General features: G+C 44.0%; 1 protein-coding gene across 1 annotated transcript in view; it reads right to left on the reverse strand.

Moving 5' to 3' along the window:
* The window catches only part of NECTIN3 (nectin cell adhesion molecule 3), a 115,611-nt gene extending 98,146 nt beyond the window's left edge, over window positions 1-17,465 (reverse strand). The window contains exon 1 of the mRNA XM_077817023.1: window positions 17,309-17,465. Coding sequence (XP_077673149.1) covers window positions 17,309-17,465 — 157 coding nt within the window. The remainder of the gene's footprint in view (window positions 1-17,308) is intronic.
* Window positions 17,466-18,133: the final 668 nt, after the last annotated feature.

Raw genomic sequence — 18,133 nt, forward strand, 5'->3', positions numbered from 1 at the left:
AACTTGTGACAATTTTTGCCTTTATCTGTGGCTCAATTCTGTAACAAGAAGTAATATCACATCACCTTATAAGCACATTGTAAAGACAGTTTCATTGATGCTTGTCAAGCACTCAGATTCAATGAGCAGCCCACAGAAAAGCTCATGAGAAGATTCTCTACTCAGAGCAGGGTTTGAATGATATGCAGTAAATAAAGCAGGGGTCACATATTGAACATAAAATGAATATTCAACAGTTGCTCATTCTGCAACTGAAGGAGGCAGGGATCCTGAGGAAAAAATATGTTCATGTAATTGAACACTATCATAATTTATGTACTCAAGCGGCCCAAGTTATGTTCAAAAGGCAGTCTTAATTCATGTTATTTAATTTGTAAGCACCTCACTTTGCAACAATCTTAACATTTTTAATATTTTGTCTAATATCATTTCATGTAAGAAATATGTCTGACATACCAAGGCAACAAGCTTTCTGACAAAGGTAAATGAAGGGCCCTAGTAAACTAAATAGGAGGCTACTTCGTAATACTTATGTCAAGAAGAGGGTTACTCAATACAGACTAAGGTCTTAATTGTGTTTTTTTTTTCCACCTTAACCTACAATACCAAAAAGACAAAAATACCTAGACCTTGCATAGCACATATCAGTAAGTCTCAAAACATTTATAAGTGAGGTCAGTATCATTATCCCCATTTCAGAGATGAGGAAATGGAGGCAGAGAGATAAAGTGACTTTCCCATGGTCACTCAGCAGGCTAGCAGCAGAACCAGTGATCGGGAACCCTTTGTTTTATAAAATCAATGGTCACAAAGTATTCAGCTACAGGTTCTTAATTTAAGAGTGAAAATACTTGCATTCTTTGTACAAATGTGACTTATTACATAGAAAAACAAGTCCGTTGCCACACTGGATCAGACCCGAGATTTATCTTTTTTAATATCTCATTTCTGACAGTAGCCACCACTAAGTACTTTAGACAAAAATGTAACCACCACACAGAAGTCAGATAATCCATCCCCACACATTACATCTTATATCAATCATTAGTACTTACAGATTGGTTGAAACAGTGAGGCATGACAACATTGGATAGTCTTGTTATCCAAGTAATTTTATCTTTTCTATCTTGCTAAATGCTTCTGAATAGGAACCACACTAGAGCCCCTCCCTGGCCTCTCTTCCTGCTCAGTACATACATAATTTTGTCTGCATTTGTTTTTAGTCCAAAGGCATATACTTTGAGACATTCTTTAGAAGTGACTTGTGCTGTGTGGGGGAAAAGGGGATTCAATTGTCATTAGGCTTCCCTGCTATAGGAGGGAAATGGGACAAACGAGCTCTACTTTTCTCTATACTCATCCCACAAAAAGTTTTTAAAAAATATATTTATTTATTTTACTCTTTAATACCAAGTCTTCAGTTTTGTTTTAACAAATGTAATTACCACATTACAGGACATACAACTCTGTGACCAACTGGCTTGTTATTTTGTCAGGCTGTAAGGCAGTCTTTAGTTAACATCTACCTTAAACACCTGACTCAGTGTTTGGGTGGCCAATTGGAATATCTCTTTATGAGAGGACTTAGCCTCCAATCGCTTTAAGAACGGATATACTGGGTCAGACCGAAGGTCCATCTAGCCCAATATCTTGTCTTCCAACAGTGGCCAATGCCAGGTGCCGCAGAGGGAATGATCAAGTGATCCATTCCCTGTCACTCATTCCCAGATTCTGGCAAACAGAGGCTAGGGACGCCATCCCTGCCCATCCTGGCTAATAGCCATTGATGGACCTATCCTCCATGAATTTATCTAGTTCTTTTCTGAACCCTGTTATAGTCTTGGCCTTTACAACACTTCACTTTATCTAGTTGTCCAGACAAATCAAGGTAGACAAGACTTTAGTTTGTCCATGTTTTTGGCATTTAAAAAGCCCAAGATTGTCATTTTGACATGCTGAAGTAATGGATTTTAATTTATTTATTTTTTTAATATGAAGATCCATTCTCTCCTCTTCCCTCATTCTTGACTCCTGCCCTCTCACCACTTAGAGTATTCATTCTTCTTGTCACTACATTTTATTTCTTGAATAGTTTAAGAGGGAATCTGCCAGCTTCCGCTGACAAAGATACATGTATTTGTGATCTGATTTTTGCTAATAATGGTCTTCTAAACATGTGTTCAAATAATTTAAAAAAAAATGTAGTCAGTGTATATTTTCCTTTGTTTTCCTCCTGTGTGCTCTGCCTCTGCATAAACTAAGTTATTACTACCTCATCCTTTTTATTCAGTCCAAGTTTAATCTTTACTTGCCTTCTTTTAGTCCTAACTTTTACCATCTCAAGTAGTAAATAAAGAAAAGAGACCAAATTATGACTCAAGCATCTGAAAAAGCCCCTCAAAAGATGGTCAAAGTACAGTACTTATGGAGAGACAAATGACTATCAAAGATCAGAAATCAGTCAATTTTTGTTATAGCAAAAAGCTATTAGGAGGACATTGCAAGGTTCTTCACTAGGGTCAGTGTTTGGTATACTAACTGTCTGCTAGAGGAAGTTGACACTGAGGTGACAGAGAATGAAATCGAAGAGTGACCTAACTGAAGTAGAAGAACAGGCAACAGCAGTAGATGAACTTATTCGCTGACAAAAGCGCATTCTAGCTTTCAATGAGTCTTACCCTGTTCTATACTAAAAAAGTTCAATTCATTTCAATCAAGACCTGCTAACATGCAGCCTCAGTGTAAAAAGCTCAAGTGTTAGGATGCAAAAGAATATCGAACATACGATCATATGTACATAACTAATTCCTGGTTACCTTCCAAGGCAGGAGGTAGCAGAAATCAAAGAGATTCAGAAATTGTTATGAAAATTAAAGGCATGAAAATGCTTCCATATTAACAGGGTTTGTTAAGATGGGAACATTTTATCTTTGAGGGGGGAGGGAGATAGGATAAACATATGAAATATTTAACAGTGTACAAGGTATGCCAGGCACACTTAATTCTATTACACTTGTATTTTGAGAGGGTGGACTTTCATTGTGTTTATCGGCAGTTCATTTAAATCTGGTACAAAAACTCTCTCACACAATCGCTTGTGCAACTCATTGTCCCAAGGCACTAAGGCAAGTGGTTTCTTAGCAAAAACCAGCCATTAATATTTATATGCTAACTAGAATGACTGGAGTTTCAAGAGCAAGATTGACCTCAAATCAACTGAGATTTAATAAAATGTTGTAACTGAGCATCAACAGGGCTCTATACTTTTCTTCCTCCATGTGTATACTGGCCTCTAATGGGAATTACAAAGCAGCTTACCCTTCATGGTCAGTTTACTCCATGACTGGCTACTTCAGGCTCTCTCCGATCTTTCTGAAAAGAAGCTTGTACAGAGCCAGACTCTAGACTAGCAGCTGCAATACTGTAGATGGGGCATACCCTTCAAGTTCACCGTCACTTGCTAAGTAGCCATGAGGCTGACACTTGATGGAAGGAACACATCTATGTTGAAACACCCAGTGGACATCCCAATCCTATTCTTACCCCAACATATCAGAACTCAACACCTTCCTGTGATTTTCCATGAAACAGTGTCAGATTTTCATTTCTGCTTCATGTTTTCACTTATTTTCCCTTTCTATAGGTATGTTTTGTTTTTGTTTTTCTAAAGGCCAAATTTATTCACTCCTACAGTTGATCAAATACAACTCGAGGTCTGGCTCTGCATTTTTATTCACTGTCACAGAACCCAACCCCATATCTTATTTACTCTGGTGTTTTGCTCACTTGGATTTGTTCAGCTACATTTAAATTCTGTAAAGCAACCACCAGTCATATTTTACCTCCCAGAACTTACTCAGCTGTCATCAGAAAGGAAATATTAGGGCTTTACATCTCTTTGAAGTAGTCATGTCTCAGAGGGTTAAGCACCCATACTCCCTTGATCAAGGAAGAATGCAGCCTGTTGATCGAAGGGGAAACATGTCTGGTTAAGCAATTATAAACCCCCATTTCTTCTATCCCCTCAAAGCAACATCAGCTGAGAACCACCAGAAAAAGAATCCTGGACCTAAGACATTTTTATTCTTGAAGGCATGCGAGAGCTCACTTAGACTGAGAGTGCTGCTTATTGCCACCCAGTGAGCTCCCCAGGACTACTTCACTGCTACATCGCTAATTCCTCCAACATCATTATCCTCAGATGGGAGGGGTGCAAATTCCAGTGCACATTCGCACTTACCTAAGGCTATCCATCTTAGGCTACAGTAGTAGCCATGTTCACCTCCTAAGTACTTTCTACTACCCTTCTACTAACGCATCATCTTTCACTTGCCAGCTGGGATGGGACAACTGTGTCAGAGGAGTGGGGGGAGAAAAGAAAGCTCTATGGGAAAGCATCTCAGAAGCAGCTGAACCCAATTATTTTTCCCCCTAAGACCAAGACTCAAATACTACAATTTCTATAGAGCCTCCAGAATTAACCTAAAGAGCAAGGAGTTCCTCCTCTCCCCAGTAACAGCTACTGCAAAACCATTCATCTAAAGCATGCCCATTTTGCAAATTCAATTTATTCAATTTAAGGGAACAAACTCCGATTTTCATGGAATTCTTTGGAAGGTTCCAGACCTAGAGAGTAAAGAACAGGCACTGTGTACTTAGTACCCACTAAGACAGACTCTCTCCTTGTTCCTAGTACCATGAGGTATTTGAACTCATAGGAAGTAACATTAACCACCATCTTTGATTAATGCCACTGTATAATCCCTGATGCCATTCTATCACATTAGAGTTACTGTAGAGTTACTGCCTGGCAGATTAAATTTCTGCCTCACTTTCTGCTATTGATTTAGGATCTCTCACACCTTCTTCCACACCAAGCTAAAAAAGTCTTTCAGCAACATTACAGTTCTAGGAAAATCATTGGCTTCACACTTTGGCTTTAAGATATAGCCATCTTCTGGCATTCAAGAATCTTGCCCCCATTTCTTTACTTGGGTGATCAAATCCCTTAACTAATGATGACCGTTAACCCATTTGAGGAATTCTAAGCCTGTTGGCTCCCTTTGTTCAGGCTGTGGAAATGCAGTTTTTTAACCAGCTGAGGACAGCTGTTTCTGCAGCACCAAGCACCTCAGCCCAAACTATGTACTTTTTGTTGCAGACACATCCCTTATTACATCCAGCTGTTATCCAGAATCAACTCTCAGCTTTTCAGGACCAGGTGTCATAGTTTCAACTCTAGTAAGTTTAAAGGTTGACTTCAATAGTTTAAAAAAAGCCTTAGACTCCTATTTGAGAACTCTCAGCCACACATCCTTGAAACAAGATCACTAAAAATCATCACCTTACCTCTACATTTGGCTTAAGTCTTACCTCTTGCAGAGATGCCAACCTTGTGCTGAGACTTTTAGGGATGTTTATGAAACCAATTAGGGAGGTTGTTTGGACTCACAGCAAGTGTCATGTCCCCATCCTGCCCTCCTTCTGGAAAAACTCTTCCCAATACTCCTCTCTCCCCTCCACGCCCCCCCCCCCCAAAGAAACCACAATCTTCCTTCCTTGTCTACATCTGGTGGGCCTGGGCCAACTGGGACCCCCCTCATTGCATCCTTCACCCCCAAAAGAGGAAGGTGGAGGACTGGCCCTAGGAAAGCTGCCCACATATGCGCACAGGGCACTTAATTACCTTGACCAGTGCCAGGCCTTGATCTCTTTCCCAGGATATCCTCCTCCCTCCCCTCCAACTACTTCTCCATTATACTTCCATTATGGTAGGGTATTGACTTCTCAACCCCTTCTCAATAGAGGCCATTGGCTTCCCACAGCCCCCATTGGCCTGCAGTGGCAAATCGCGGCCAGTGGGAGTCGCAATCGGCCAAAATTGCGGACGTGGCAGGTAAACAAACTGGCCCGGCCCGCCAGGGGCTTTCCCTGAACAAGTGGCGTCCCAAGTTTGGGAAACACTGATTATATTTAGCAGCTGTATAAGTTTTAATACACTCACAGGTAGTGAAATTTGTTGTTTTTTAAACCATCCATTGTAAATTCCAATTGCCAGAGTCTTCATTCTGGCACACTTTTTCCTACATTTTTAGTCCAGCAGTCTAAGCTGCCTTCTTGTTTTAATTTTAATTTCTGATGTCTATCCCAGAGAAGCTTCCGCTCCCTCCAAGATTAGTAGGAAATTTTTCTCTCTCATGTAGTATTTCTAGAGTTATTCTCATGCCATCTCTGAGAAAGCTAGAGGAATAGCTTCCCTGTGGCATGACTTTTTTCAGCTTGGCACCATCACATTAAACTAAAATGTGCCCGATTGTGCTAATTACATTTAGTGTAATTATTCTGTTGCATCATTTAACTCCAAAAAATTATCTTCAATGGCAAAAGTATACATTCCCACCTTGCCTCTTGTAGTCTACAAGGTACATCACCTTCCCCCCAGCCTACCTTCACAGTCACCATGGGACATACTACTGTCAGCAAAAATCAAGTGCTCGGCTTTATAATTCTTTTCCATCATTTCTTCACTTTGGTAACCAGCAGAATTTAGCCTTAGCTCTGTGCTGAGGGCCACAGCACAGCTCCTTCTTGCAAGAGGGTCTGTACTCGTTCTCCTATTACCATCGAATACTAACACAGTTTTTATTGAAGCTCATCAGGTTGGCCACACGGATCCCATGAAGGAACAGGATCTAGCACAAATATTTGGCCATGCAATTGTCCCAGCCCTTTGACTGCAGCTCTAGACTACTCCAATTTAGGGCTCATCTCCTTCGGTTTCTCTTCAGCAATCAGTCACTTCTGAACCTTAACCAGTTTTTAATTTAAGACTGTATTTAAGTAATATACATTTAATTTAACACTATATATAACAAATTCAGTGTAAGACTGATTCTGGGGCTGAAGATCTCATCTTCTTCCACCTGCTATTGAGAAGGGGTTGAGAAGTCAATAACCTACCATAATCAGGGAATACCAGGGTTGGAAGGGGCTTCAGGAGGTCATCTAGTCCAACCCCCCTGCTCAAAGCAGGGCCAATCTCCAATTTTTGCTGCAGATCCCTAAATGGCCCCCTCAAGGATTGAACTCACAGCCCTGGGTTTTGCAGGTCAATGTTCAAACCACTGAGCTATCCCTCCCCCCAAAAAGTTTTTCCCCCCAGATGAGACTCGAACCCACAATCCCTGGCTTAACATCCATCTGACATGGAAGGAAGGTAGAGAACCCAAGCAAAGTGAATCATACCCATCTCCTGAATTCCTGTGTTTCCAAAGAGAGTCCCCCCACCCGCCAGCTTCTTGAACATTTTCCTGCACAAACTTCCACTGGCTGCGTAGACTTCATCTGTTTTGTATTCTTTACCATACCTGCCATGTATCAAGGGAGGAAGTGTTTTATTGTTTGTTTTTCCACCTAAGTTCTTTCACTACTAGTTGCACTATAGCGCCACTGCTTTCTTGAAGGTGACTTACACTTTCAGAAGCTCAGATTGCTACACCAGTTGGATCACTATTACAACATCATCAAGTATTATTTTCCTTTTATTCTTTGTTTTTTTATTTTAAAGACTGCCTATTGAATTCACTTGTTCACTGATTCTGTGACAATAGTTTATTCATACATTTAAAAACTTCCATGCTTTCTCTAGGTTGTTCACTTTGAGTAAAAGCACATCCATGCAGGTATTACATTCTTCTGTGTAACAAACTCCATTTTCAATTTCTAGTCAATAACGCAACGGTTCTTATCTACTTCCAAGAAACTTATCAATATTTTTTACTTAACTCACCACTGTTTGAGTTAGTGAGATGACCTGTAAATTTTTCTGTTCTATTTGCTTATCTGGTCAAGCCATTAAGGCCTCAGGCCATTAGGGAAGAGTCAATGCAGCTTTTGAAAAGGGAAGTCAGACTTCACCAATCTATTAGATTTCTTTGAGGGTGTCAACAAGCATGTGGAGAAGGGTGGTCCTGTTAATATAGTGTATCTGGAATTTCAGAAAGACTCTGACAAGGTCCCTCACCAAAGGCTCTTAAGTAACTAAATAGTCATGGGATAACAGGGAAGGTCCTCTCATAGATCAGTAACCGGTTAAAAGACCAAAAACAAATGGTAGGAATAAATGGTCAGTTTTCACAATAGAAAGGAGGTAAATACAGGGATCTGTGCTAATCGACATTCATTAATTATCTAAAAAATGGAGTGAACAGCGAGGTGGCAAAGTGTGTAGATGATATAGAATTACTCAAGACAGTAAAGTCCAAAGCTGACTGCAAAGAGTTACAGGGGGATCTAACTAAACTGGGTGCCTGAACAAAATGGCAGATGAAATTCAACACTGGTAAGTACACAGTATTGCACAGTGGAAAAAATAATCCCAACTACATATATAGGATGGGTCCTGAATTATCTGCTACTACTCAAAGATCTTTGAGTCATCACAGAGAGTACTCTGAAAACTTCAGCTCACTGAGCAGCAGCAATCAAAAAGGCTAACAGAACTATTAGGAAAGAGACCGAAAATATCCTGCCACAATACAAAACCATGGTATACCCAAACCTTGAATACTGTGTCTAGTTCTAGCTGTCCCATGTCAAGAAGGATATAGTGGAACTGGAAAAGGTTCGGAGAAGGGCAACAATGATTTTCAAGGTTGTGGAACAGCTTCCAGACAAGGAAAGTCTAAAAAGATTAGGGCTCTTCATCTTAGAAGAAAGGCCACCAAGCGGGAGGAGGCATATGATAAAGTTCTGTAAAATCATCAGTGGTGTGGAAAAAGTGAATAGAGAAGAGTCGTTTACCCTTTCCCAAAATACAAAACCAGAGGTTATTTGATGACATTAATGGACAGCAGATTTAATGTAACACACAATTTGCCTGCGGAACTCAATGCCACAGGATGTTGGAGGTGAGAAGTATAACTGGGTTCAAAGGAGAATTCATCAATGGCTGTTAGCCAAGATGGTCAGGGATGCAATCCCATGCTCAGAGTGACCCTAAACCTCTATCAGAAGCCAGAAGGGGAAAACAGAAGATCACTCCAACTACCCGGTTCTTTACACTCCCCTGAGCTCTGGTACCAGCCACTGTTGGAGACAGGATACTGGGCTAGATGAACCACTGGTTTGACCCAGTGTGGCAGTTCTTATGTTCCAAATGCAGTTTCTTGTAGAGGAGTCAACTTGGGCATTTTCTTTTCCTTAGATTTCTGCCAATTCACAGACAGTCAAGTTTCTGACACCATCTTATTTATTTCTTACCAGGTTTAGGGCACATTAACTCACATCTGCCTACAGCAGTGTTTTTACCTGATGTTCTAACTTACCTGGTGGCGACTGGACAGACTGACAATATTCTGAACAAATTTTATTAATTAAGCCTATCTTAATTGCATTCAATAAAGTTTTATTGAATTAAGATTAATACTTTTGGGGTACATTGTATTAAAAATGCAATTGATATGCACTGATGCTGCAGACATACCTTCTTTAGTAGGGAGGGGGGATACTAATATTCTTCCTCCATTATCAACGCTTTGAAGACACTGTTCTAGAAAGATACGCATGTACTAGTTCAAGCTGGATTCTCTAAGGACCAGCATGACCCCCAGTACATAAAAGCCCCAATCCTTAGCACAGGGTTGGAAGAACGGGGTGCTTGTTCTGAGCTCATGCTGTAATGAACTTGTGGAATCCTCCTTTGGTGTGGATTTGAAAGTCCTGTCTTGCCAAATCCATGTTAGGGTTGGGTTTAAATCTGGTAAGCTTATTAACATGCATGTAGGTTCATTTTTTGTCACATGTTTTCTCTGTTAAGCTTTTTATTTTAAGACTAAAGTAGGCTTGCATAGGAAACACTGTGTGGTACCTTCCAACTGTAGCAATTACACTTATTGGCTATCTCTAAAGAGAAAGCAAGCAGGTGGCCATTAACGACCAGTCTGTGCTGGGAAATACACAATGAAGGCAAGAAACAGTGTTGCCTGAAAATATCCTAGTTAGGAGGAAGAGGGACACATCTCTCCATCCAAGAGGGGCAACAGCTGCAGAACTGGAAGCCTGAGAGTGGATGCCAGTGCTGGGCCATTAAAGGGAAATACAGGTGCAGCTGCCCTGAACTGTGACAGTGGCGACTATCAGAGACAGGAAACCTGACTAGATGAGCCTTGGCTGTGATCCAGTATTTGAATTAACATGTTCCTATGTCAATATATCTCAGCAGTAGCCATCATCTTATTCATGGTTGGAAGTTATCCCTCAAGTTTCTCTACTTCCTTTCAGGCCCTCTACACAACTCCATCTGCTTTTTCTGTTAGCAGTAACAAACAGGTAGACCTAGTCACACTCTCCTTCTTAGATTACCTGTCAAACTATTTTAGCAATAATAGAAAGAGCCAGGAGGTTCTGAAATACCCGAATTTAGAAAACTGATTTAGTCTAACACTAGAGTTTGCCTTAGTCTACTGGCTTCAGTTTTACTAGCTTTTCAATGGAAATCAAGTAATGTCAAACTCTGTATCATAAATATAAAGGGAAGGGTAAACACCTTTAAAATCCCTCCTGGCCAGAGGAAAAACCCTTTCACCTGTAAAGCGTTAAGAAACTAGGATAACCTCGCTGGCATCTGACCCAAATGACCAACGAAGAGACAAGACACTTTCAAAAGCTGGGGGGGGGACAAAGCCTCTCTGTCTGTGTGATGCTTTTGCCGGGGACAGAACAGGAATGGAGTCTTAGAACTTAGTAAGTAATCTAGCTAGATATGCGTTAGATTCTGATTTCTTTAAATGGCTGAGAAAATAAGCTGTGCTGAATGGAATGGATATTCCTGTTTTTGTGTCTTTTTGTAACTTAAGGTTTTGCCTAGAGGGATTCTCTATGTTTTGAATCTAATTACCCTGTAAGGTATTCACCATCCTGATTTTACAGAGGTGATTCTTTTTACTTTTTCTTCTATTAAATTTTTTCTTTTAAGAAACTGAATGCTTTTTCATTGTTCTTAAGATCCAAGGGTTTGGGTCTCTGGTCACCTGTGCAAATTGGTGAGGATTTTTATCAAGCCTTCCCCAGAAAAAAGGGGGTAAGATTTGGGAGGATTTTTGGGGGTTCCCAGACTCGTTCCCAGTAACCGGTGTTAGATGTTTGGTGGTGGCAGCGGAAGTCCAAGGGCAAAAGGTAAAATACCTTGGGGAAGTTTTAACCTAAGCTGGTAAAAGTAAGCTAAGGAGGTTTTCATGCCGGTCCCCACATCTGTACCCTAGAGTTCAGGGTGGGGAAGGAAGCTTGACACTCTGTATGACCAGTCTGCTGATAATTTTGATAGACAAAAAACACAACAGAAGTTTATGAACACATTGTAGCCTCTTCCTCCCATTTCCTTGTTCTTCCCCACACACTTGCACTTCAATTTCAACAATCCAACCTATTTAACCATTCTTCTTTTTAAAAGTTTCACTATGCTCTCAAGTTGATATGCCAATCTTTCCTTTAAGGAATATAAATCTTTTCACCACCAACTTAAACTCAACCCCCTCTCGGAGATATTTCTTGTCAAGCTTCAGTAAAAAGCAAAAAAGATTTTAAACTACTGTTTCAAGAAGAAAGCTTTTTTAAAAAAAACAAACAAACCAGACATACAATATTTCCTTGGGGCTATCTTGCATTTAAAACGGCATACTTTATTATATTGTTTCCATTCACCACACTTTTGTTTATGTAGCTCTCTGCTTCAATTTGCAGTTTTACACACCACAGATCTAAGAAGAGAAAGAAAGTAAGGAAGCAGTCATTAGTTTACACTTATGAGTAGAACTGCTTTACGACATGGGCAGTACAGCGGCACAAGTACAGCTGTAGTACCTGTAGTGTAGATGTGCCTTCAGAACTTCACTACAGCACCACGACAGACATTAACGGTAAGCAATGCAACAGCGTTGGGTGTTCAGGCAAGTTATGGATCAATAAGCATCAATAACGGAGGTTCTACTGTATAGCTGGAAAAGAAGCATTAAAATAAAAACCAAAGGTGCTGCTAGTCTTTTTTTCCCACATACATCCTCTTCCCAGGAGGGTTAGTATTCTGCTTGACAGAAGGTCAATGACAGAAGGTCCATACCCCTTGATCATAATGTTCTCTTCCATAAGGGCTCAGAACTTTTAAGGCTCTCTCTGGTTACATACCAGAAAGTTTCACTTTTCACTATAGCAGTGTATATCACATGGTATTTTTCTTTATTATTTCCCATTATTGCTAGGACTGGTGAAATAATGCACTGGTGGTAACAATGTGAGACCCAGGGCATGTTTACAGTACAAATTTAAGCTGACCTACGTTAGGTCAACTTACAGCCACTGTAATAATTACTGCGGTGGTTCATGTCCTCACTACCCTCCTTCTGTCGGTGGTGCACTTCCATCAACTTAAGAGGAGCAGTGGGGGGGTCAGACTGCCCTGGGGCCCCAAACCTGCCCTGGGGTCAGAACCCACACCTAGCTTTCTTGTCAATTTCATGGCTCCCTAGGGGAGCCATGAAATTGACAAGAACAACAGCCAACAGCAAATGTAAATAACCCACAATATCTACAGGGACACTGCGTCCCCCTAACTACACTGACATAAGCCTTACTCCTCTCATGGAGCTGAAGTTATGATGTGGTGTAGTGCAGCACTTACATTGGCAGGAGCAAGGCTGTTGCATAGATACACGTAATTAGGTTGATGTAAGCTGCTTTACATAGACTTAACTCTGTAGTGTAGAGCAGGTCCCAGAGTAGACCTGGGCTCTGACTGTGACACCAACATGCCCAAACAAGCTCTGGCAGAAAGACTATATCTGTGTCTGACTATTTTCTCAATGTTAGAGCAAAGAGGGTCATATGTGGTTTCTACCAAAAGAAAAGAACTAGTTGATTGTCTTTGTTCTTGTAAGATGTTAGTACATGAAGTATGGTGTTCCAAATCCACTGGGAGTGAAACTTATCACCTGAGAAGGGGAAGTCACAGGGTTGACCCAATCCACAGAGGAACAATGGACCTCAAACAAAGAAGAGAGTTTTGTTTATGGTCTAAAAAAAGATGAAACCTTGAGCATACTCCAAGACCAGCAAACCTAGGAGAGTTCTCAGAAATCAGGACCCCTTGGGGCCATAAACAAGGATATGTGACTGTAAGGAATGTAGGGGCACAAGTGATGATCTATTACAGGAGAAGGAACTCTGCCTGCATGAGCCTCACAAAAACTGAATCCCAGATTTTGGAAATGGACAAGTACTTCAAGGAATGACCTGTGAGCGAGAGATACTAACAAGTTACCTTATAAGACAGGAAAATAAATATAAGCTATAGATTGTACGTTGTATTTCCATTTACCTACAACCTTATGTTTCCAAATACTTGCTTTTATGCAAATCTTTCTCTCTGATAAACTTCAGTCTGTTTTTACTATAAATCTGTCTAAGCTCCTTGTGCTGAGGAAAGCATGAACCGAGGTGTACTGCTTTCTCTGAGGCAGCAAACCTGGACACCTGCAGTGCACACTGAAAGCAAAGGAGTGGGCACTCAAGTGTACCAAAGTGAGGGATGTATATTGCTAACCTGCACTGGGAAAAAGCGAGGGCCGTGGAGCCTAAGGTTAGCTATAACAGGAAAGGTTTACTCTGGTGGGCACAAATAAGTTTCTCTCATGCCCAGGAAGTGTCACTCTCGTACCCGGCAGCATTAAAGCATCGTGGTAGTAGCAGCAGAGGAAGAGATAAGAAATCATGCAAGTGGGCAATTTTAGCCAAAGATTTAGTACAGACAGTTTAAGAACTGTTTGTTGAGAGAAAGCAAAATGCTGTTGAAGAATCACTAAATATTTTCTTGTGCTTCAGGCTTCTACCTACATCTATACAAGACACTTACACAATACTGTAGAAGTTTTTGATCAGGCTGAAAACATTGCACTACATAAAGCAGGCATTCCAACTTTTTGACAAGCCTAAGCCTTGTGTTGTTTAAGTATAATGAAATGGATAATGGAATTCAATGTAGTTTACATAGCTCAAAAGTCTTCCAGAAACAACAGAGATTTTAGCCATCCAGTTTATCAATGCTAGGAAAGCATGCCTTTTACCACTTGCAATATGGTTATTAGGTAACTATAACCCAAGAAATGTATTACAGTACTAGGCTTGATAATTAAAAGTTTGACCACCAGTTTACCACTGATTCAGTCTGCTACTGTCTAATTGCACTTGTGTAAGATGTGGGGATATTGATAAATGACCAGTGCCAAGTAGTTTCCTCTTTAGAAGCCACAGAACCTTCTGACATGCAGCAATAGAGACACCAGTTCTTGAACTGCTTCCCCAAAAAACTTAACTTATTTTATTCATGAGACACCCAGGAAAACATACAAGAGCTCCATAGCTCTTGTATTCCTTTTACTCTAACATACGTTATAGATTTGCAATATTTAGAGCTGCCCCTCAGGGCTCTAAATGGAGCCGACTAACACCAAACCCAGTTTGATTCAACTCATCAGTTTCAGGGAAACACTTCTACAAGATTTACAGCAGAGACACGACCTGGCTGAAGTAGCAAATTTTAGGTGGGAAGGATAGCTCAGTGGTTTGAGCATTGGCCTGCTAAACCCAGGGTTGAGAGTTCAATCCTTGAGGGGGCCATTTAGGGGATCTGGAGCAAAAATTGGGGATTGGTCCTGCTTTGAGCAGGGGGTTGAGCATCTCCTGAGGTTCCTTCCAGCCCTGATATTGTATGATTGAATTTTTGTGACATTTTCTGTAGTGAGAGAGACTTTCCAACTACATGCTATTGGCAGCATTAGCATTCCACTCTGGGCTCCACAAAAGACACTGCCACACCCACCTTGTCTCTTATATCCTGGGACCAACACGGTTATAACAGGCTATACACTAGTCATTTTTTATTTAAACACAAATTTGAAAGAAACTTACGTGGCTCCCTACTGTGTTTGCAACCCCTCCTCACTACAATACAGGTATGGTGCATGAGATCCCAACTGATTTTTATTCTTTTGTCTCAGTCTAGAGAAAAGAAGTTGTTGGCATATAGCTCAGCATGAAGTTTTATATTTTAATCAATATCTTTTAACGAATAAGTAAAATATGGTTGTCTTGAGAGTCCCTTCAGCCAAGTATAAAACATGGTAACTATGTGTGATTATCAGGCAATTTTCTAGTTAAGAAAAACATGTCTGTAAACGTACACAAAAGTGGTAACTGTAGTTCTGACATCTAATTTTCAAATCTATTTATTCAGTGTAATAATTACAGTAGATCAGCTGAATTTTAGTTGTCTAACAACTTCCAACCCAAAGGTCAGAAAAAGAAAGACAGTCCACAAACATTTGATGCTGTACTCTGGAAGGGATTTCTGCATGCCACACACCAAATGAAAGCTCTGCTTAACCACTTGCAACTCCACTAATTCTGTAGCACTTCTAGATCATACAGTACTTCATATATGTGCCAGCAAGACCATATATCGCCTGGACTTAACTCAGTTACCTAATTCTGCACAACCCAAGCTGTTAAATCAAATGCTGCACATTTAACTTTTGCACCAAACTCAAAAAATAACCGTCTCCTGGACAGATGAAATTAAGCCCGTTAGCCATTCACACACTATCATCTCCCAATTCAAAGCAAAACAAAGCTGTGCTCACGATCAGCGTGACTGAGCCCAAGAAAACCTCATCTTGCAAAGAACAGAAAGCAGTAAAGTACGGTGGACGATTATCCAGAGCTCTGAGTCTGAGCGCGTCCACGTTCTCTGCGATTCCAATTGTTATTACCCCACCCTTGTGAAGCACACTTTGTGATAGTCTGCCCCCTCAGGCAATGATGCAGCAGTTCGCACTTCCAGCAGCAGCGCTCTCCTTCCCTCCCTGCAAGGGCATCTCGCTGAATACAAAAACGCTGCCGCAACGCACTCTCGCGGCACACTGCTCCCAGGCGCTGTATGAAACCCACCTCCAAGAGGGTGCACAGCGAGCGATAAGAAGCAGCTGAGGCCTCGTTAGGTACTTGGTACTGCGCTGGAAAGTGACATTAATTGCTGCTGCGTTCATTTCTTTTTTGTAACGAACATCAAGTCCACTTTCCTCCTGTATCCCCGCATAACGCCTAATGCGAGCAGGCTGTACCCCCTTTCTTTTTCAAGAAGACATTGAGTAGTTTTAACCATACTGCCGACCCAGCTACCCTCCGCAAGAGCAGAGTTGCGGGGGGAGTGTAAATCTTCCACACAGGGCCACATCAAACTACAGGTGGGGCCCCGTGCTTTAAGTCCCCACTCACGGGATCAGCCTCAGCAGGCGTGAAGGGGACGTGTGACCGCTTCGGAGGGGGCAAAACACGCTTTCCCGGCAGGGAGGGAGTCTGAACAAGTACACCCCCCAAAGCCACTACCCCTGCTAGCACACACGGGGGAGCGTTCAAGCGACAGCATCACAAGCCAAGGAACATTTTTACCCCTCTAAGAGACACCGCCGCACACGTGCGGAAAACCCACCCCCTCGGCTCCCGCAACACGCCCGGCTGCGTGCGCTGCACCGCTAGCTCCTCTGTCTCCAGCCGAGGGGCGAGAGGATCATCAACAGTCCCCCGGGCAGACCACAAGCTGGTCGGTATCAACTCTCGCAGTATCGGGGGCGGGGGAGCGCGGGGAGAGGAAAGACCCTAGACCCACAAATAGCGCCCGGCCCCCGGGCTGTGATTTATAGACCCACGTGCCGAGAGCTGGGCGGCTGCAGTTATGCCGCTTTACGCGGAGTCAACGCGGCTCCAGCCACCAGCTGTTCCGAACCGGAGTCTCCGTTTTTGGAAAAGGGGGAGGTTTGCTGGAGCCTCCGTCGCCAGCTGGCGCCGGGCCAGGCTCCAGCCCCAGGGAGACACCCCGGCTGCGCCCCGCCCGCAGTAACGGTCCCGCCGCCGCGACAAGTGGAATCTAAACACACCCCGCGCCCAGCAACCGCGCCCCGGCCGCGGCGACCCCGGGAGCGGGAGCAGCGGGAGCCGCGGGCCGGGCACCCCCCTCCCCGCACCCTCCTGAGCACACGGGGGGCTCTCACCAGCCGGGCTCTTCCCGTCACACACACACACCCCCGCCGGGAGCCAGCCTCCCCCCGATTCACCCGCAGCCGCCCCGCTCCCTCTGGGGTCCGTCCCCCGCCCCGGCTCGCCCCGCGCCCCGCCCCGCGGCCGCAAAAACTTTCCCCGAACTCCGGCAACCGCCCCGGCCCCGCCCGCAGCCCGGCCCCGCCCGAGGGAAAGTTTTACTTACCGCAGCAGAGGAGCAGCCCCAGCCCCAGCAGCCCCGGGCCGGGCAGCGCCGGGGGCCGCCGGGGAGGGGAGGAGGCAGCGTCCGCGGTGGCGGCAGCGGGAAGTTCCCTGCTGGCGGGAGGAGCCGGCGGGGGAGCGGCCGCCGGGGTCCCCGCCATGCTCCGGACTCGGCTCCCAGCCGCCGCCGCTACGATCCCAGCCCAGCCTGCCCCGACCAGCCGCCGCCGCCGCCTCCCCGCGCCGGGTCTGTGTGTCACTGAGCGGGGAGGCGCAGCGCCCTCCTCGGAACGGGCCGCACCACCCCGCTGGGGGGGGGGAGGGAACCGCTCGCTCCCACCCCCTCCTTCTTCCCTGGGCAAACCGTCTCGCTCAAACCCCCCCGTCCCTCCAATGCGCCCGCCTACACCAGGGGCGGTGCAGCCCCTGCCGGCCAAAGGACTCACCCCGGGAGCGGGGGGTGTCACGGTGCCCTCCCCCCCCGGGGGCTTATTGGTATGTCCCATCCCGCCCCTCCCCTCTCCTCCCCCTCCCCACTTTCCGCCGCCGGAGGAGGGTTGGGGGAAATCAGTGCTACTCGCTCGCCCGCTGACTGGAGCGGTCCCTCCGTCCCTCCCTGCGATTCCTTCCTACCCTGCCTCCGTCCTTCCCCCGCTGCCCCTCTTCCTCTCCTCCCGGCTCGGCTTTCCTTCTCCGCCTCTTCTGCCTTCTCTCTCCCCCCGGTCACCCTTCCCCCGGGCCGCCCCCTCCTTCTTCCGACCTTTCCGCCTTACTTCCCCCCCAAGTTATCCGGCGGCGTGGCGAGCCCCTCATGTTAGGGGGCGGGAGG

Source organism: Eretmochelys imbricata, chromosome 1, assembly GCF_965152235.1.
Source record: "Eretmochelys imbricata isolate rEreImb1 chromosome 1, rEreImb1.hap1, whole genome shotgun sequence".
Lineage (NCBI taxonomy): Eukaryota > Metazoa > Chordata > Testudines > Cheloniidae > Eretmochelys > Eretmochelys imbricata.